Consider the following 19592-nt stretch of genomic DNA (forward strand, 5'->3'; position numbering starts at 1 on the left):
AGCCACATTCATCAGGGGCGGCGGCAAAATGAGTTTGTAGAGTGAATGCTCTGTTTCTTCTTCCCATCTGAAGTCCCATTCATTAATGCCATGTAGAAAGAGTGACAGAACCCCCCTCCTGCACACACTCCTCTCTCCCCGGCTGACTGCATCCACTTGGCTGCCAGCCCAGACACACAGGGCAGAAAGACAGCCTGACAACAGCTGCAGCCACTACACAAGGATGTACATCCACACATGCTGGACTGCATCTAAAGCTCACACAGGTATGAAGAAATACACAATAATGTACAAGTATATAGGTTTTCAAGGACGAATGTCAAGGTATCTTTAGAATGAAGTTTCTAACCACTGGAAGACACTAAAATGCATTTCTTCTGCAATGCATTAATTTCATGCCAAGTATCCCTTATTGTTTATGTAGCAGATGAACCATGTGAAACACCCTGGGATAGTACTGAACCATACTCATGAAATCACACGTTATTAGCTTGTTAAGACTGGCAGATCCTGGTGATTAGCTTTTTGAGTCCAATCCTACAACTGATAGTTGTAGGATTGTAGGATTGTTGTAGTCAAATGGACTACAACAATGAATCTCGGTCTGTATTTATGCTAATGGAATAGGAATGAAAGGGAATGAAACAGATCCAAAGCATTCCACTGTCAACTGGAATGTACATGAGTCTGACTGTGAGGGCGAGTGCTCATAACGTGCAATGTCACACTGCTAGATTTTTTGCAAACCAAAATCAAAGGCCTGTGAATATGTATGTTTACGGGAGAATTATTTATTAGATAACACATTCTTTGCATGCATAGCAATCTACCATCCTAAATGTCAGATGCACAGCAATCACTGCTGACATGAAGATGTAAGCCTTGCTTTTTCCTATAAATGAACAAGTAAAGCTGTAGAGATGATGCCACTGAACAGAATAAGCAGTTAACACCTTGGCTGAACTCAAATTTTTTTTTGAAAAACATTTATTACACAAGTTAAAGGTCAAGTGTTGCGGATTTAGCAGCGACTAATGGTAATGTTTTATAAAGGGCTCAACCGATATGGATTTTTTGAGGTCGTTGCCGATTCCGATATTTGGCAGAAAAATATTCCGATAACTGTTTAATCGGCCGATTAATTAAAAAATATATAATGAATAAAATAACTTCTTTTTTGGGCCCTTAATGCTTACAACAACAAAGATATGAATTACAGGCAGAACATTTTATTGTTCTACAATACTTTGGCCTTTAGTAATTGTTTAATTTTACAACAGAGAGGAATTTTTAAGTACAAAAACATGCAACAAAGCATTAAACCTCTGGGAAATTATATAACCTTTAAAAAATCAATCTATAAATGAGTTATGAAATACATCTTGTCTTGTACTTCTTGTTGCCACAAATTTGAGGTAGGTTATAGTACAGGTTGAAACTTTTTTTTAAAAGTTGTAAACAGGTAACTGTGAGAGGAAAACAACAAAAGCACTGAGGTATTTCTATGGAACATGCATGAATATAGCTACACTATATTGCCAAAAGTATTCGCTCACCCATCCAAATAATCAGAATCAGGTGTTCCAATCACTTCCATGGCCACAGGTGTATAAAGTCAAGCACCTAGGCATGCAGACTGCTTTTACAAACATTTGTGAAAGAATGGGTCGCTCTCAGGAGCTCAGTGAATTCCAGCATGGAACTGTGATAGGATGCCACCTGTGCAACAAATCCAGTCGTGACATTTCCTCACTCCTAAATATTCCACAGTCAACTGTCAGCTGTATTGTAAGAAAGTGGAAGTGTGTGGGAACGACAGCAACTCAGCCACCAAGTGGTAGGCCACGTAAACTGATGGAGCGGGGTCAGCGGATGCTGAGGCGCAGCATAGTGCCAAGAGGTGGCCAATTTTCTGCAGAGTCAATGGCTACAGACCTTCAAACTTCATGTGTCCTTCAGATTAGCTCAAGAACAGTGCTTCTGCAGAGAGCTTCATGGAATGGGTTTCCATGGCTGAGCAGCTGCATCCAAGCCATACATCACCAAGTGCAATGCAAAGCGTGGGATGCAGTGGTGTAAAGCACGCCGCCACTGGACTCTAGAGAAGTGCAGACGCGTTATCTGGAGTGACGAATCGAGCTTCTCCATCTGGCAATCTGATGGACGAGTCTGGGTTTGGCAGTTGCCAGGAGAATGATACTTGTCGGACTGCATTGTGCCAAGTGTAAAGTTTGGTGGAGGGGGGATTATGGTGTGGGGTTATTTTTCAGGAGCTGGGCTTGGCCCCTTAGTTCCAGTGAAAGGAACTCTGAATGCTTCAGCATATCAAGACATTTTGGACAATTCCATGCTCCCAACTTTGTGGGAACAGTTTGGAGCTGGCCCCTTCCTCTTCCAACATGACTGTGCACCAGTGCACAAAGCAAGGTCCATAAAGACTTGGATGACAGAGTCTGGTGTGGATGAACTTGACTGACCTGCACAGAGTCCTGACCTCAACCCAATAGAACACCTTTGGGATGAATTAGAGCTGAGACTGAGAGCCAGGCCTTCTAGTCCAACATCAGTGTGTGACCTCACAAATGTGCTTCTGGAAGAATGGTCAAAAATTCCCATAAACAAACACTTCTAAACCTTGTGGACAGCCTTCCCAGAAGAGTTGAAGCTGTTATAGCTGCAAAGGGTGGACTGACATCATATTGAACCCTATGGATTAGGAATGGGATGTCACTTACGTTCATATGTGAGTCAAGGCAGGTGAGCAAATACTTTTGGCAATATAGTGTATCAGATGCACTGATGACTTTATCTTTAGATTTAGCCATAGGTGTATGCTGTATATAAGCAGCATAATGAGTGAAGTTACTGGCAAAACATTATCTACACCATTACTTTCTTTGCCATGAAGTCATGACTCAAATGAACCAAAATAAAAACCAGACGCCTTTCTCATATGTAAAACATGTCGTCTTTGACAGAGTTGCATTTTAAATATATAATGGTCACAAGTAGTCTGACACTAAAGTTAATCCATAACAACACACACAGTGAGTTGCTGTTACAGCCTGTGTCATGTCTAGTATTTTCTGACAACGTAAAACTAAGAGTGACATGACATCATAACGGTTGCTAAAGACAGACAGTAATGTTAATCATTTGAGCTGAATAAACCCCCTCCCCTCTCACATTGCTCCTCCAAAAATGCGCCTCAACATGCAGCTGACGGAGTGATGAACGGTCGTTCTGTACTTTAAAATATTTTGTACACTTATGATATTTCTGCAGTTATTTCATGGCTTTTTAGCTATCACGCCACACACCTCCACATCAGGCTTTAAGCTAAGTTTAACCCCATTCTCTGTCAGACACCTTGTTTAGCATTTAGTGCTTGTGTGTTACTGTCTTGTGTGCTTCATGCACCACTCTGTTTAGTATACTCTTCTGCCCTCGACTTTTCTAGCCTGGCTCTGTCATCCTGGATAGCTCTACCTTGTAAAAATGTGTCTGCTTTTGTAAGATTGTCTGTCTTCTTGTTTGGTAGTTCCTATTCTAGTATTTTGTCCCTTCCCGGCTTCCACAGCTATTTCTGGCTCTGTGTGAGCCCAGCAGCAGAGCCAGTGCTGACCTAGCACCTCCTGTCACCATCCAACATACAATTGCTTAATGAGTTACTTTGCAGCCTAGTTGACAGCACTAATAAATCAAATGTCTCAGCTAATCATTAAAATGTCCAGTTTGATTTCTCAGATTACTCAGTTTTCCATGAGTTTACCAAGACTCCCCTTCTTAGCCTGTCTACCATCCTATGTGGCCTTCACAAACAAAATAAGGAAGGTCTTTGACCACCCTGCCAGAGGGAATGACGCCAGCAACAGACTCATTTCTACTTGTCAAGGAGCATACAACATGGCTGGATACGCAATGGAGTTCTGCACCTTAGCAGCCAAGAGTGACTGGAACGATAAGGCGCTCCAGGACGTCTTTTACAAGGGCCTAGAAGATGTCCTCAAGGATGAGCTGGCAACCCAGTACAACGTTTCAAGTTTGGACCAGCAAATCTCACTGACCATCCGGCTGGACAGCCGCCTCCAGGAAACAACATAAGGAGCAGAACTGTTGAATTAGCCCATTGTGTCCTTCCTGGACTATAATGACTACGGCAAGGTTGCTGCCCCCCCTGACTGCCATGACCTCCATCTCCAAGCCATTTTGCTGGACATTTGAAGCTACTTAGACCTTCTAGGACTTCAAGCATTGCTTCATAACTGCCCCGTCCTCATCCAGCCTGATCCTATCTTTAAATTCCTTGTTGAAGTCAATGCCTCTGACATGGTGTAGGGGCAGTCCTCTCTCACCACTCTCCCTGGGACAACAAACTCCATCCATGCACCCAGGAGAAGCCAACCTAGTCTAATCATTTGTGATGTCAGTTCCCCTTACCCTTCAGCCTTACATGTGATTCTGTGTAAATATTCTTATTATAAATAAATGTATTTTTGTTTGAATATACTGTCTGCTGTGTCTTTGCCGTCTCTGACCCGCTCTGTGACAGTATGGTCTGGCCATGATGAGACCACCAGAGCCTACATAAACTTTTAATGGATAAGAAACTTAGCTTAAATTTGGTTTCCAAGCTTGTTTGGTATAAATTATGCAGTGTCTTGACTTTTTAAAAAAGACATGTTTGGTTATACAGTGTATTCTACTGCTAGAACTGCTAATCTCTTCTGAGCACCATCAAAATTATCTGAAAGGCTATTAGCAGCCTCTGCGTGTAATGTACACTGGGGCATAAAGACAGCTTTCTATGTCCCTGGACTATCAAGTTACTGTAGAAAATTTAACTGACAATTCTCAAGTAAGCTCTGAAGTGTTCTCTCATTTATAAGCCTGGTTCATTTGCTTTCTGTTTTGGGGTATCCTGCTGTCGATTACAAACCGGATTCTGTAATAATTTTAAAAAAATTCAATTTCCAAAGTGGAATAATGGCTTCAATTACCAAGGACCACTGAAATTATTTTATTCACCACTTCCATGTGTTTTATTAACTTGTCTGGGCTATATTCTGTAACTTTCTATAAGTACAAAAAAACATGAACATGAGTTTAAATTTTATGCGTTTTTGTTTGAATGCATTTATAAACATCTTAGTGTGGCAAAATGAAAAAATAGCATAATTATGTTATCTATATATAATTCTCTTGTCCATTCCTCTTTCTGCTCTCTGCTGAAAACAGAGACACAAGTTATTGACTATCAAGTCAGATAATGACAGTAAAATCACAAAATCAGTACACTCTTACTGATTCTCACAACCAAGCCTCGGCTGAAGCAGTACAAAGATAGATGATGTTTGTAAGACAGAACACCATAAAGTGCTAATATATTCCAGTGCAGTTATTACTAGAGTTTAAGTGATTAACTGGGACTAAACATTATTAGAATGACAATTAAGATACTTTGTAGTTTCTCGAGCCAACTCACTCCAGCGGCCCAATGAGCTGTGACTAAACAATGTGGTTTCACCAGTCCGTTAAAGTGACCGCATCCAATCACAGAGATAGGCCACTTTTACAGTAATGTTCCTCACAGCTTCATTCAGACGGACCCACTACAGCGAGGGAGAGAGCCACTGTACCTGCAAGATTCACTTGTGAAATTGGACAGTGCATCAAATGGCATAACACAGAATAATACTCTAATAAACAACAGATTAAACCTAAACTAAGAACAGGCTCATCGACCTGTCTATAAAACTAATAGCTGAGTTTATCTATCTTTAAACACAGAATTGTCTGTGATGATAATCTAATTATTACTTTACCAACAGTAATAAAAAAAAAAATCCCAACAGCTGTGATGGAGCTCTGGACTCAACCTGAGAACACCTGTTAAATATTCTGTCTTCATTGCAGTAAAGTTTAATTTTTATGGACTTGTCAATTTGTAATAGACATGAAACTGCAGAGCAAAGTGAAGAAGTGTTTTGTGATTGAGGCAGCAAATTGTGTCTTAGGATCTCTGTGATGTTTTCAGAAAAATATTGGTACTGAAATACAGAAAAAAAGCCTTCCCCAAATCACTTCATATAACATCAAGTCTGTTGCTTGTGCTTACCTATAATGAATGTGAAGGCATTCATTTCTACACTCATGCATTTCACATGCTGAAGACAAAACTGAAGGGAAAATGCCCCAGGAATGAACAGGAACTGAAGACAGCAGTAGTAGAGGCCTGGCAGAGAATCACCAGGGACCAAACCAGCATGTGGCGATATCTGTGGGTTCCAGACTTCAGGTTGTCATTGACTGCAAAGGATTTGCAACTAAACATTAAAAGTGATTTGATTCAAGATTATGTTAGTTTGTCAAATTACTTTTGGTCCCTTTAAAAGGTGGAGGGCACATATAAAATGAGTTCTGATTCCTACACAATTCCACCTGATTTGGATGTAAACACCCTCAAATTAAAGCGGAAAGTCTGCACTTAAAGCGCATCTTGACTGTTTCATTTCAAATCCATTGCGGTGGTGTACAGAGTCGAAATGCTGAAAATTATGTCAGTGTCTAAATATCTATGGACCTGACTGTAACTCAAGCTCCTAAGCACCACCTGCTCAGAAGGCACCATAGGATGATTCAGGACTAGCAGCTTAACTTTGAAATCATTCAATTCTTTATACCAACTTCTTTCAAACTTGCCTCACATTTTCACTTTAAAGCAACCAGACAGGCTGCACCTTTATTGAAACAGATGTGCACAAGGCCAAAAGGCCCACTGCTACGTACAACAAAGAAACAAGTACTTTTATATGAAAAACAATGAACAGACATGTCTGAGGGAGGTTCCTGAAGAGGTCACATTCTGAGGAAATGCCTTAAAACTCTCTGCTGAACAATGGCTTTCCTTCCTGCATGTCTGTAATGGAAAAAAATGATAACAACAAAGGCTCCACTCAAATACTGCCTGATTACTGAAGACAATTGCCTTTACTCGGGCTAGACAAAAATAGACCATTACTATTGTGTTGACATCCACGTCAACGTGTCATTAACTGAAGTCAGAAACACAACTGGAAGTGTTTTTTGCTACTTGATGTGTCCAGTGTCTTCCTGTTGTATCGCTTGCCTCGATGTTTCAGATGTGAAGCTGCAGCCATGCTTGGAATGTGTGCATATTTGAACAGGTTATGAATTATTTAATAGTAACAAAATATTCACCGTTTAACAGTGCAACTTCATGTTTTAACCCTCCATACAGCACCATTTGGTTGTGAGCTGATGTGTAGATAGCTAAAAAAAGTATTTGATTTTGACAACTTATCACAAGGCTCCTGCTCTTTCCTGTGCTGCGAACAGATTATCAACAAACACCATCAACAGATTCTTTTATGAGTGCACTGGCATTGTCATGATAGGGCTATAGGCCACCACAGGCAAGCAAGATGTTTCTCATTTCTGGCAGACAAGGTTACATGTGTCCAATGGTCCAAACACTCGGGTCAAATGTACTAGATATTCGAAATTGCTTAGTGTTAGCCTTCACAACAAGAGATAGGTACTGAACCCTGGTACTAAACAAGGGGCATAATTATTAAATAAGGGAGGATCGATAAGTAAACGAAAAAATGTTTAAAACTATGATAAAACTTCGCAGTGTCATAAAACTACAGTTAATGCAGAAAAACGTTTTTGCTACAAGAATAACCAGTCGTTTGTCAGTTCAGAAACACGCAATTTGGCAAAATGTTCAGTAAATGTTCAGATGGAGAAAAGTTTGGCAACTGAGCTCGTAGTTCTTCCCTCACTAACCATGTACGCCATGTTTGCTAGAAGCCCGAACATCGAGCTAGCTAAACTGTACAAACATAGACTAATGACTAAAAGTAAGTATTTGTCAGCTGTGTGTTTTGCTGCGGCTGTGTTCACAAATTCGTTCTCAAATTCAGAGCCTCATCTGAACAGCCGTTCGGAATTTTAGTTTCACTTTCAGAACAGAGCAGCAGGATTTGAGGGCTGCAGACAAACTTACTTTATTGTCACTTTCTTTGACTGAATGTCGGTGCTACAGGGAGAAGTAGTACTTAAACTGTTTTATTCACTAAATTTCTAATATCACACAGTAAAAATACTGTCAAAGTCCTGCATTAATTTTACACTCAAAAATTAAAAATGAAACAGCTTTATTCAGCACATTGTACTGACATTTACTTAGTATCTATTCATGGTGGAACTTTCAATTATGATACAATGCTGGACAGTTTAATGAAACACACTGTAGAACGTTTTATTGTGTCCATAAAACCTTTCACTGTCCACTTTGCTCTGATTATCCTCATCGACACAACGTAAGTGCCTATATACGTTTTAATTTAAATGCAGTGCGTATGACAAAACAAAGCAATCTTTTTTCTCATCTAATTTTTTAAAAACTTTTTTCTCTTTAAAAACAAAACAATCAAAAAGTACCGATAAGAATACCGTTAAAGTATCGGATCGATAAGCAGTATCAGTAAAAGTAGCAGTACCATTAAAATGTTAACAATACCTGTCCCTAGTCATACACCTAACTAGTATGCAGACATCAATATCAATATTTGGCACGTAGCATAAGTGAGACGTGTTACAGGGAAAAGAATTGATCTGCAGGCTAGCTATGGATGGAAGGGTCAGCCAGTGGAAACGTACAGTGCAAGCATCATCATCCAGGTGAACTTGTTTTTGCTTTCCATATCCAAGAAATGGCTATTGATAAAATGAGTAAAGTAACATTTAGGTTTGACACTTGTTAACTCTTATGGAGGAGGACAAAAACATATGTTTCTTAATGACACCAAATGATGTGACAATCTTAAAGTTCAAAGTAGACATGTCGTACAGGGGTACTTCCAAATGTTCTCGGCCTCATCAGAAAACGTCACAGGAGAAAAACTGTTCTTATTGATTGTTCAAATTATTTTTCAACATAGTCTTTAACTTCAATGTACTTGGTCCACCCATGTTCAAGCTTCACTATCCCTTTGCTGAAGGTCAAATCTTGAGGCTCCAGATGCTCAACAGCATGCATGACTTTATCACCACTCTGAAAATGGTGACCAGGCTGGTTGGTTTTAGTTTGGGAAACTGATAGACGTCAGACGGTGTCACCTTGACAGAGTAAGGTGCATGGGGCAACAGTTCAAAGCCACATTTGACTGTTTCTGCCACCTGTGCTGTTTGGACGGACACATTGTCCTGCAGCAGCAGAGGCCAGCTCAAAGCCTTCCTCCCCCTTTTTTCTTTTAGTGCTTCAACTATATGAGTTTTTGTGGAAATGATATAAGGCTTCATAGTACACAGTTATGCCCCAAAATGGAAGTTAGGCCCCTTGTTTCTGGGTGAGGCCAAGACCCTTTTCAAGAACCCTTGAATATACAACATATAAGTGATATGTGGACACACTTTGACCACTTTGACTAAAAAGCAAACATTGCTGATTTACATATATGTAGTAGGAAAGTGTTTAATGGGTCAGCAGAAAGAAAGTTTTCTCCACAAGGTGAGAGAGAATATTGTATGTAGAAAAATACTGTCTAGAAATGTGTCACAAAACAGCCTTCCTAACAATGTTTTGTTTTCCAAATGAGTGCTGTTTCCTCCCTCCTTCTTCACCAGTTCCTATCTGATAGCCCGTGAGAAGCACCTCCCCCATCCTGTAACTCCCACTCCTCCACATGGCTCATGTCAGAGACATGACACAATCCTAACAACAGCTGCCTGCTCCTAAGCTCCCTACAACTTTTTAAACCATGACATCTTTTGGGAGTGGTATAATTATTTCATCTTGTTGCACTTGGTTTTGGTTGGGTGGGAGCAGTAAGTAGGTTATTTATGCTTTGTGACATATGTGGTGTGAAGGTGGTGAGAATTTTTTTTTAATGTACATATGTATTTTTAAAGACATCTTTTTCCAACATACTGAAGTGTGTATGAGCAAACTGTGGTGTGAACACTACAGTATATAGGGTCGTGAACAAAGTTTATATACACTTCTGAAGACCATTCGTATCGTGGCAGCCTGAAGTTTCCAGTGACTCCTATAACTCAAAATTTTCTGTGATGGAATGATTGAAATACATGCATCTCTGTCACATAAAACTATTGTGCTTTTTGGTTCTTTCATAGATATAGTCTTCTACTACTGCTTTTGAATGCAGAGTGTCTGGCAGACAGCCTATAAAACACCTTACATCAGTACACTGTAATCTTGTGTATGCTAAGTGTTACTGCACGTATTCAGACTGGTTCCATATTGAAGGGATACAAGAATTGCTACTAGGTCAGACCTTGGGAGACTTTTAAGTGAGTAGGAGTTTTATTTCGACAGAAGACCAGCACTCTAAACTGCAGTAAAGCACTGAATTCCTGAAAGGGGCTCTGCATGAAGCACTGTATGTAATCTAATGTGTTTTTCATCGTTTGCCTCTGTACTCCTCTACATCTGAAATGACAATGACAAGCAGTTTTTGAGTATCCATTATGCTCACTCAGTGAATGGTTTCCCTCCACTTTTTAATTTTTTTATTTTTTATTTTTTTTTTAAACCTTTGTTGGACTATTAATAAAATAGTTCCTCCCCGCAGTTAACTGGAGCAGGATGTAAACACTTCAAAATGTGGTTTAAAGTTGACAAAAACAAAGCTGGACACTGGACACGAGACACTTACAGTTTGGTCTGCTGATCTGTATGCATCACATAGGATTTATCAGAAAATTTATGGCCAGGATGTTAAGTCACCCAACCCCCTCGACACCCAATATCAACTAAAACTCTGACACCCGACCCCCATGCCAAAGCCACTTCATTTACAGAGCACAGTTATGTAAATGAAGTGCCTTTTGGTTTTCTATCACACCTATTCAGACGGTCAGCAGCAGTTAATTTAGATACAGCTAAACTTGATTTTTGTCAGTGTGCCTGATACAAATGAAACTGTACTGAAAATTGGAAACGACAAAATCAAGCATTACAGCAGAGAATGCTGTTGTATTACACTGCAATATACTAAGGGAACATTTAAAAAAGGAAATATTTTTAAGCCTTAAAGTGTTAAAAATCAGCGCATTACTTTACAGTACTGAATGCCACACCTGTGCAGCTCAAATCATGGACAGATGATTTTCATGCCTCATAAAGCCTGTTTTATGCTTTCCGCCTCCGCGAGGTCCGTGCGGCTCCGTGTGGAAAAATTGTGTCATTTCAGCAGCTACGCCCCCTTGAGCGGCCGTTCTCACGTGGAAAATTTCCACGCCGTGCCCCTCACATCTTTCTATTTTTCTATGCAGACGGAGTCGCACGGAAAACCTGACAGAGGGCCAGGACCTACTCATAGCTGAAGTCCAGAAATACCGGAACTTACACCATTCATCACACAGAGATCTCCGTGGTAACCGTGTTATGAACAATTCATGATGTGAAATTAGAACTAACTGCTGAAATGCAACTAAACAGTAATATGCCATGTTGTAAGTGGTCTAAACAATGGCAAACTTGATCTACTCTAGTTTAGTACTAGAGTAGACTAGGTAGACTTGTGTTTGCAATACACTGCCCCCTGCAGTTTAGGAGCAGACGCCGCCTGGAGTATAAATGCACACACGTTCTCTCGTATGGATTTCCACGTGGGTCATTCGTGCAGAAAGTATAACCCAGCCTTAAGCCTGTCCAGCCACAGACATTCCACAAAAGAGCAACAGCTCCTTCAAACTCCACCTAATCTGATGCAGTAATGCCTCTCCCAACTTGAGAGTTAAAGCTGCTCAGGTCCACAAAGAACTGTGTTACACCTTTAAGAGCACTGTGCAAGTATGCAAACCCCCAGCTACTGACGTATGTACAGAACCATGTGCACATCTGCACAATTGTCTAAGCCAGGTTTTCTCAGTAGAACCTTTCAATCAAACTATTTACAATATTCCCTATATGCAACAATACATATGTTGCATCATCAAATCACTAATTGTTCTTATCTGACATGACAAAGCAGAGACAAGGGTTTCACCATAATATGCTCTTGTCTAAAACCACGTTCAGACAACACAGGGGCAGTGGCCTAATATTTATAGCTGACCAACAGTGCAACTTCTCCGAGTGACACACTGCAATGGCCAGTATAAACATGGCTTTGTCAAAACAAGAAAGAGTTGAACTGGTACTTCTGGATGTGAAGGATGGACATATTGAAAGATAGTAGATGAGTATAATGCACATCATCCAAGGAGGATTCCACTTGGCTTTTCCACAGTGGTGAAGGTGGTTAAAAAGTTTTAAAAAACGGGCAATGTCATGGACAAACTCTGTTCTGGACGACCAAATATATCAGCCGAAACTAAAGAATTGGTCATGGCAAAAATTCATGCTAGCCCCCCAAAAATCACTTCCCTAACCCTAACCCTAACCCTATCTTTTGATATGTCCATGATTCATGTCCACTGAGAAGTACCAGTTCAACTCTTTCTTCTTTTGACAAAGCCATATTTAGTCTGTGGGGGCAAAAAATTATGGTTAATGAGATTTCCTATGTGTCCAGACTTTAGGGACACCCTGTATTCAAGGGGATAAAAGACTCATTTGTAACCTGACAGGCATATTGTTACCTTGTGAGGCAGCATATAGTGCATTAAATTCTTCCAATGTTGTACTATAAAAGGGCTGCACAGTGGCTCGGTGGTTAGCACCGTTGCCTTGCAGCTAGAAGATCCCCGGTTCGTGTCCTTGCCTGAGCTCTTTCTGCATGGCATTTACATGTTCTCCCTGTGCATGTGTGGGTTTTTACCGGGTTCTCCAAAAGTCCAAAAATATTCTGAGGTTAACTGATGATTCTAAATTGTCCATATGTATGAATTTGAATGTGCTTGTTTGTCTCTAAGTGTAGCCCTGTGAAAGACTGGTGACCTGTCCAGGGTGTCCCCTAAGTCAGCTGGGATAGACTCCAGCCCCCCGCGACCCTAATGAGGATTAATAATATATAGATAATGGATGGATGGATGGATGAATGGATGGATGATGAAGTCCTCTGCGGTGTAGAGTGAACGATTTGAGGAAACCGACAAGATATTGGATTTATTTAGGATATCTTTTTAAAGTCAACCTTTTGTTTATTTTCCACTGTATAAAACATGTAAAACCCATGATGGAGCATTACCACAGATGACAAAATCAAAACCATGGCTGTCACACAGCGAGGATGGCATGAATTTGTGAAACAATTTGCATGAGAGTTTAAATATCAGACGACATGTGGCTGTTAACCGGTGAGATTGGGTTTAAGTCAGTCGCACGACAGCGTGCAGCCTGCATCATGTCGTATGCACTGATCTAAGGGTAGCATAAACAACCCCTGAAAGCTTTAATCTGCATGAATTAAATAATATTGATCAAACCTCAGTCTCATTCTTTATTAGCCACATCTCGTATATGCTAAATTGTAGCTTTGCCTTTTGCTAACTGAAATCAAATAACTGTACAGATTAGTAAGATTGTACTGGTGTTGACACATCTGATTAGCTTCCAGTCTCATTGATTCATGGCTCAAATCAGCCTTCTTGTCCATATTTCATCTTCTCACTATCACCTGAAGTAATTCACATTTAAATGCAGTACTTAACACATACAGATCTCCCACTGTTCACCCTGATCTTTTTGAAACTTATGTGAACATCTGCACAGAATGCAGGGCATCTTGTGATTCAGGCACTTCTTCTACGGTGATTTCAGCTATTTGAAATGTTAAGTCAGTATGCTTATTTATATGATTGTGTTACAAAACGTACAGAAGTTACACAATGTGAAACAAAACCTAGGATTCCTCTTTTACATGCTCAGTACTCTTTTGGAGTCAGCCCTATAAGGATGGCGAAAATTCTGCTTAGTCACTGGACATTCTGAAGACGTGTAAAAAGATGCTGCAGCTAATTAACAAAGACATGATTCAAGCTTTCTTTTACCCTCAGGACTCAAAGGGACAAGTTTTACACTATCTGGACAAAGTGGACCGAGTATGTAAAGCCCATAAGGTCGGACTTTCAGTAAAGAAACAATATGTAAATGTGTGGAAATAATATGTAAGTGTGTGGAAACCATATTTTTGTAAAGGTAATCCTCCTATATATGTTCAACTCAAAAATGTTAAAAATAAAAATTACAAAAAAAAAAAAAAAAAAACAAAGACATGATTCAGCAAACTGATAACTAACCTCAACTCATGGATGACCGTAAAACTAATATGTATAAGATTCATTCAAGAAAATTGTGTAACAGCACACAAAATTCATGGTTTGGTATAATGATCAGTTTTGGAGTTGTGCTTCCATATGTATTGGGTACATCAAAGAAAGTGAAAAAATGCATCACATTGTTATTTAGTTAAACAAAATAGCAACATTCAAAAGTGCTTAATGGACAATATTTTCTTTCCGTCACAGTTTAGTACACTCAAATGCTGCATATTATCAACAAGGAAAGACTCTGAGATGTTTGCTCTCAAGTATAAGATAAATTAAACAAAAATGTATATTAAGACAAATGCAACATGTTTGTAATGAACTGAAGTTAACTATTAAAGACAGTAGTGCAGGTACAGCTTTAAAAGTTGCAAAACGTAACTGTGCCTCTGCCTCTCTATCTCCTTTTCTCAACACTAAGGAAACAGCCATCTTGTTTGAAAAAACATTATTAAATTGTCAGAAGCAAATGGGTTTTATTAGGTGAAGATCAGTGTAAGCTTCCAGTTGAAAGTCTAGTGCAGTGTGAGCAGAGGAGTCACAGATTCTGCCTGTACAAAGCTCATACTTCAACTTAAACTCAGTTTCAACATTTAGTGTGAGCTAACTGGTCGTACATTAAACTTTAATAAAACCTGCACAGTGTCTGATCAGTTGTAAAGACTAACTCTGCTAGCATGCTGTAGCTGATGTGCAACAACTCATGCACTGCCAATACATACTGGCTGCAGTTCTGCTCTACGATACATTGTGGGAGCACGAGTGCATAGGCATAAAGAGACTTGTCATTGTTTTGATCAAGCTAAAGAAATTTCATATGAAGAAAAATATCAAGTACAAGTACACCCCTAATTACTATGGCAACAAGGAGTGAGCAACAGTCCTTGGCTGTACTTGGCTGAGGAGCAACTACAACATTCGATGAGTTTAACAATACCACAGCAATAAAAATCAGATAAGTTAAGCCTCTACACAACCGGAGATGTTTTTACTCATGTTGTCTGTGGGTGTGGCAACCTTATCACTCTCCAGATAGTTTTGTTGCACAGGTTATGGTGGGACAACTTACTCTGTGATCATTCTTATGCCTTGCATATACTCACAGACAGCTGAAGACACACAAAAATGCATAGTTGTTATTAATGTACTACTTTTCGTGTTGTCAGCCGTCCATTTGGAAGACTCCACTCAATACATGTGCAGTAGGTTGTATCTCTGTATTATGCACATGCACACTACTACCAAGCGTTCACACAACTGTAGTTGCAAATTTGGGCCTGTACATGGACATCCGCAAATGGGATGCTGCACCAACTCTTCTAGTTTCGGTGGTGAAATTTACCCGTGAGTACTTGGGGACTTGTAGAGTATAACACTGGCCTTATTGGTCTGTAGACATTTGTTGTATTCTAATATGACTGATAGCCAGTATCTATTAGGGAAGTCAACAATCTATAACCTGCAGCAAAACTATCTACATAATGTCAGTACATTACAACTACAGCAAGGTACACTAACTAGCTTTTTCTTAATACACACGTGGACAAAATTGTTGGTACCCCTCGGTTAATGAAAGAAAAACCCACAATGGTCACAGAAATAATTTAAATCTGACAAAAGAAATAATAAATAAAAATTCTATAAAAATTAACCAATGAAAATCAGATATTGCTTTTGAACCGTTAAGGGTACCATCATTTTTGTCCAGGACTGTTTCATGAGTTTATTTTTTAAAATAATTCTGTTGAATCATGGTTCAAAAGCAATGTCTGATTTTCATTGGTTAATTTTCATAGAATTTTTATTTATTAGTACTTTTGTCAGATTCAAATTATTTCTGTGACCATTGTGGGTTTTTCTTTCATTAAGCGAGGGGTACCAATAATTCTGTCCACGTGTGTATGTCAATTTATTTGCTGTTTAGTTGCCAGCTGAAGTAAGTGGTTGTTAGTGGTTGCTTTCCCTGATAAAGATATAAGACTAGACTACTGTGTCTGTTATGGTCATGCCTCACTGTAATGTCATGACACATCTCCTTGACCTAAATCTAGTCCCAAAAAGTAGATATGTGACAATAAATCTTTCTGTTTTTGTTCTGTTGGCTTTAGACATGTTGAAATGTGCTTTTTTTTCTTTTGCATTATCTGTGAAATCAAACTAATCACAATACAGTCAAGGTCTACAAGCACTGAAGTCCACTCATAAATGAATAGTGACATACAGCATGAAAAAACACTTGTGTTTGCATGTTTGGCATCTAACAACATGCGTGCTTTCCTTTCACTCTGACATGTGTGGACCCACAGAGGAACAGCCGGCATTTCAACATTAACAATGGGCCTCTTTTATCCTCCAAATGCTGCCTTGAAAATCTAAGATAACCACAAATTATCTCAGTCCCTGCCTAAGTAAATTCTATCAACGACAGACACTCATTTCGTCTCGAGAAGCAAAGCCCAAATGTGAGAAATTGGTTTGTAAGATGTATAATGTGATGCAAATCTGCAGATCTGACGTGTTAAAAGACAAATAACCAGTCAGGGTCAGTGTCCTGCCTGAAAATAACATCTGGCTGTGAGTGTTGGCATTTATCATGACTATGCAACACTCTGCTCTCTGTTGATGCAATTTAGTTTGACTGCAGAGGAGGAGGAGTGGGGGATCAGCAGCGTTACTGCAATCATGTCGCATGGGAGTAAAGAGCATCACTCAAATGCATCGAGAATTTAAACTCAAGGTGTGTCCTGCATTTATTCTCTGCTTTGGCTTTCCTGGTATTCTAACATTCTTGTAAGTTTAAAGCAATAGGTGAAGAACTAACTGCACTACAGAGACAGGACCAAACAACAAATAAATCTTTGGAAGAAGTGCTCCATCCAAACAGTCGGAAACTGATCAAAGCACATTCATCCAAATCCAGGATCTCACAAGCAGCTACTTTTGGCACATGTGCGATGTAATTATTTCTTAAGTTCTGTATGAAGTTCTGCCTCCACAATGTACTGATACACTGATGATCTAGGCAACCGTGACAACAGAATTCAGAGCTGCCATCTGCAACCTTTACAGTGACTTCATGAACCCACAAGTGAGAATATTGGCTTTCAACAGCACCAACATACACTGTCTTTCAAAAAATTAGGCTCACTTACAAATGGCCTTATTTTTGAAAGAAAAACATTCTTTTTCAATGAAGATGACATGAAATTTATCAAAAATACAGTCTGGCCATTGATAATGTGGTAAATGACTATTCTAGCTGGAAACAGCTGATTTTTAATGGAATATCTACATAGGGGTACAGAGGAACATTTCCAGCAACCATCACTCCTGTGTTCTAATGCTACATTGTGTTAGCTAATGGTGTTGGAAGGCTAACTGATGATTAGAAAACCCTTCTGCAGTTATGTTAGCACATGAATAAAAGTGTGAGTTTTCATGGAAAACATGAAATTGTCTGAGTGACCCAAAACTTTTGAACAGTAGTGTAAGGAGTTCAATTCACACGAAATCTCCTATTTAGCTCTCATCCCTGCAGGGACATCACCAGGGAGCATTTAGTCCCTTGCATTACATAACCCTGGAGTGTTGCCAAGCCCACAGGAAGGTTGATCACAGCATCTGAGCAAAAAACTTTAAACCAGCCAAGCTCCTTTTTCATTTTTGCTTAATTTAACACGTTCTCTACAGAACCATTAGCAAAATTAGAAGAAGCAATAAAAGATATGTACCATGAAATAGTACTTTGCAAGAATGGTGCAAACTGCTCATTATTCCCCTCAGCACTAGTGTGTGTCAAATCAAAAGTTGAAACTGTGTTAAAAGAGAGTATAGGCAGAAGGAATACATGCAAAAGCGCTTATATAATAGAGGCGGATTTCTGTATGTTGATGCCTTCACACAACGAGCACCGATAAAATGAGAGATTTTCCAAAGGAGTGTCCCTGACTGGATTACAGAACAGCGTGTACCTGCGAAGAAATGGATGTGAAGACTAACTTATTTCATCCATGAACAAGTTCAAATCTGTTCGACTTAAAAATCGGCGGCCATTTATGACGGAGCACAAAGCTGCAGCCTGAGCAGACAGAGACAGCTCCGTCTGGGCGGTGATGAACGCTGCGTTACCTGAGGACATGGTGCAGACTTTTTTGCTGCATTGAGTCACAACTCCGGTGGGACGAGCCATGTGACCAAACTCTGCACCGTTATGGACGACCGAACCGAGCCGTGTCAGCTCCACGGTCGACTGTGAGCGACCTAACACACCGAGCTCAGTGTCTCCGTCAGAAAAAAAGACCCAATGCAGAGTAATAAACTTTTATTATCGCCATGTTTCTCTGGTGAGCCGCTCTGCGCAGGCCAGTAGGCGAGGTCCTGGACACTGCGGCTGCCCTTGGAGAGCCCATAGGCAGGATTTCACATCTCCGACTGCCTCCCTGCACTGCAGAGAAGATGTCGCAAGACTTTTTTTTAGACCGAATTCCACCGTAAAGCAGCTACACACCGAGAGCACCGGTTTCACTTTGACCGCCGTGAATCGTCCCACACCGACACACCGCATACGTGCGCGCGCATTAATTGCCGTGCGACTCCAAACTGAGCAAACTCACCGGTTATGATCTTCTCGGTCACCGTCTCTTTCTCAGTCATCATATCCCGCAGTTTCACCTCCTCCCGAGCCTTCTCTCCGATACAGCTACACCAAGCAATTTTCCTGGTTTACTGGAAACACACCGGGTCAAAGAAGGAAAAAAAACATCAAGAAAAAAACAGCTTCGCGCGGCTAATGGTGCCCCGTTCAACTTCACCTCGATTTGCCGCTTCACGTTTTATGGAAAAGACGTTACAAACACATGGAGAAGGTTTGGGGTTCGGAGAGGGCCGTTAGCTTGAGCAGAGAGGATGTTGGAGCCCAGACTGGCTGCTGCTGCTCTGTCCGCCCCTCCCAGCTCAGTCATGGCTGTCCTGGGCAGAGTGCTGCCGCTGGCCGCTGTGCTGCGGCTGTGCAGAGCAGCCAGCAGGATACTGAGCTCTGCACCACTCAGACACAAGTTCATGTCCATGCAGACACTATTATATGAAGTACAGACAAATGAATACAGCGTTTAAAGTCAGCATACATATTTATACACACCGATGAGGCATAACATTCTGACCACTTGCCTAATATTGTGTTGGTCCCCTTTATGCTGCTAAAACTCCTCTGACCCAGTGGGGCATGAACACAGGACCTCTGGGGATGTCCTGTGGCACTTGGATGGTGGCAGTGAATTCTGTGGGTCCTGTGGTTTGCAGGGTGGGACCTACCTAGATCAGGCTTCTCCTGG

At 40.4% G+C, this 19592-nt stretch overlaps 1 protein-coding gene across 5 annotated transcripts in view; it reads right to left on the bottom strand.

The window, feature by feature from the left end:
* The window catches only part of hspa12a (heat shock protein 12A), a 62424-nt gene extending 43163 nt beyond the window's left edge, over window positions 1–19261 (bottom strand). For 2 of the 5 annotated variants that reach the window (XM_023296702.3, XM_023296709.3), the window contains exon 1: window positions 18876–19259. In XM_023296702.3, the coding sequence (XP_023152470.1) occupies window positions 18876–18918 (43 nt within the window). In that variant the 5' untranslated portion in view covers window positions 18919–19259. Of the gene's footprint in view, window positions 1–18875 lie in introns of all 5 variants that reach the window. The other 3 variants (XM_023296690.3, XM_023296682.3, XM_023296697.3) reach the window with 3 other exon arrangements.
* Between the last annotated feature and the right edge of the window lie 331 nt (window positions 19262–19592).

The sequence above is a fragment of the Amphiprion ocellaris genome, chromosome 16, assembly GCF_022539595.1.
Source record: "Amphiprion ocellaris isolate individual 3 ecotype Okinawa chromosome 16, ASM2253959v1, whole genome shotgun sequence".
NCBI lineage: Eukaryota > Metazoa > Chordata > Actinopteri > Pomacentridae > Amphiprion > Amphiprion ocellaris.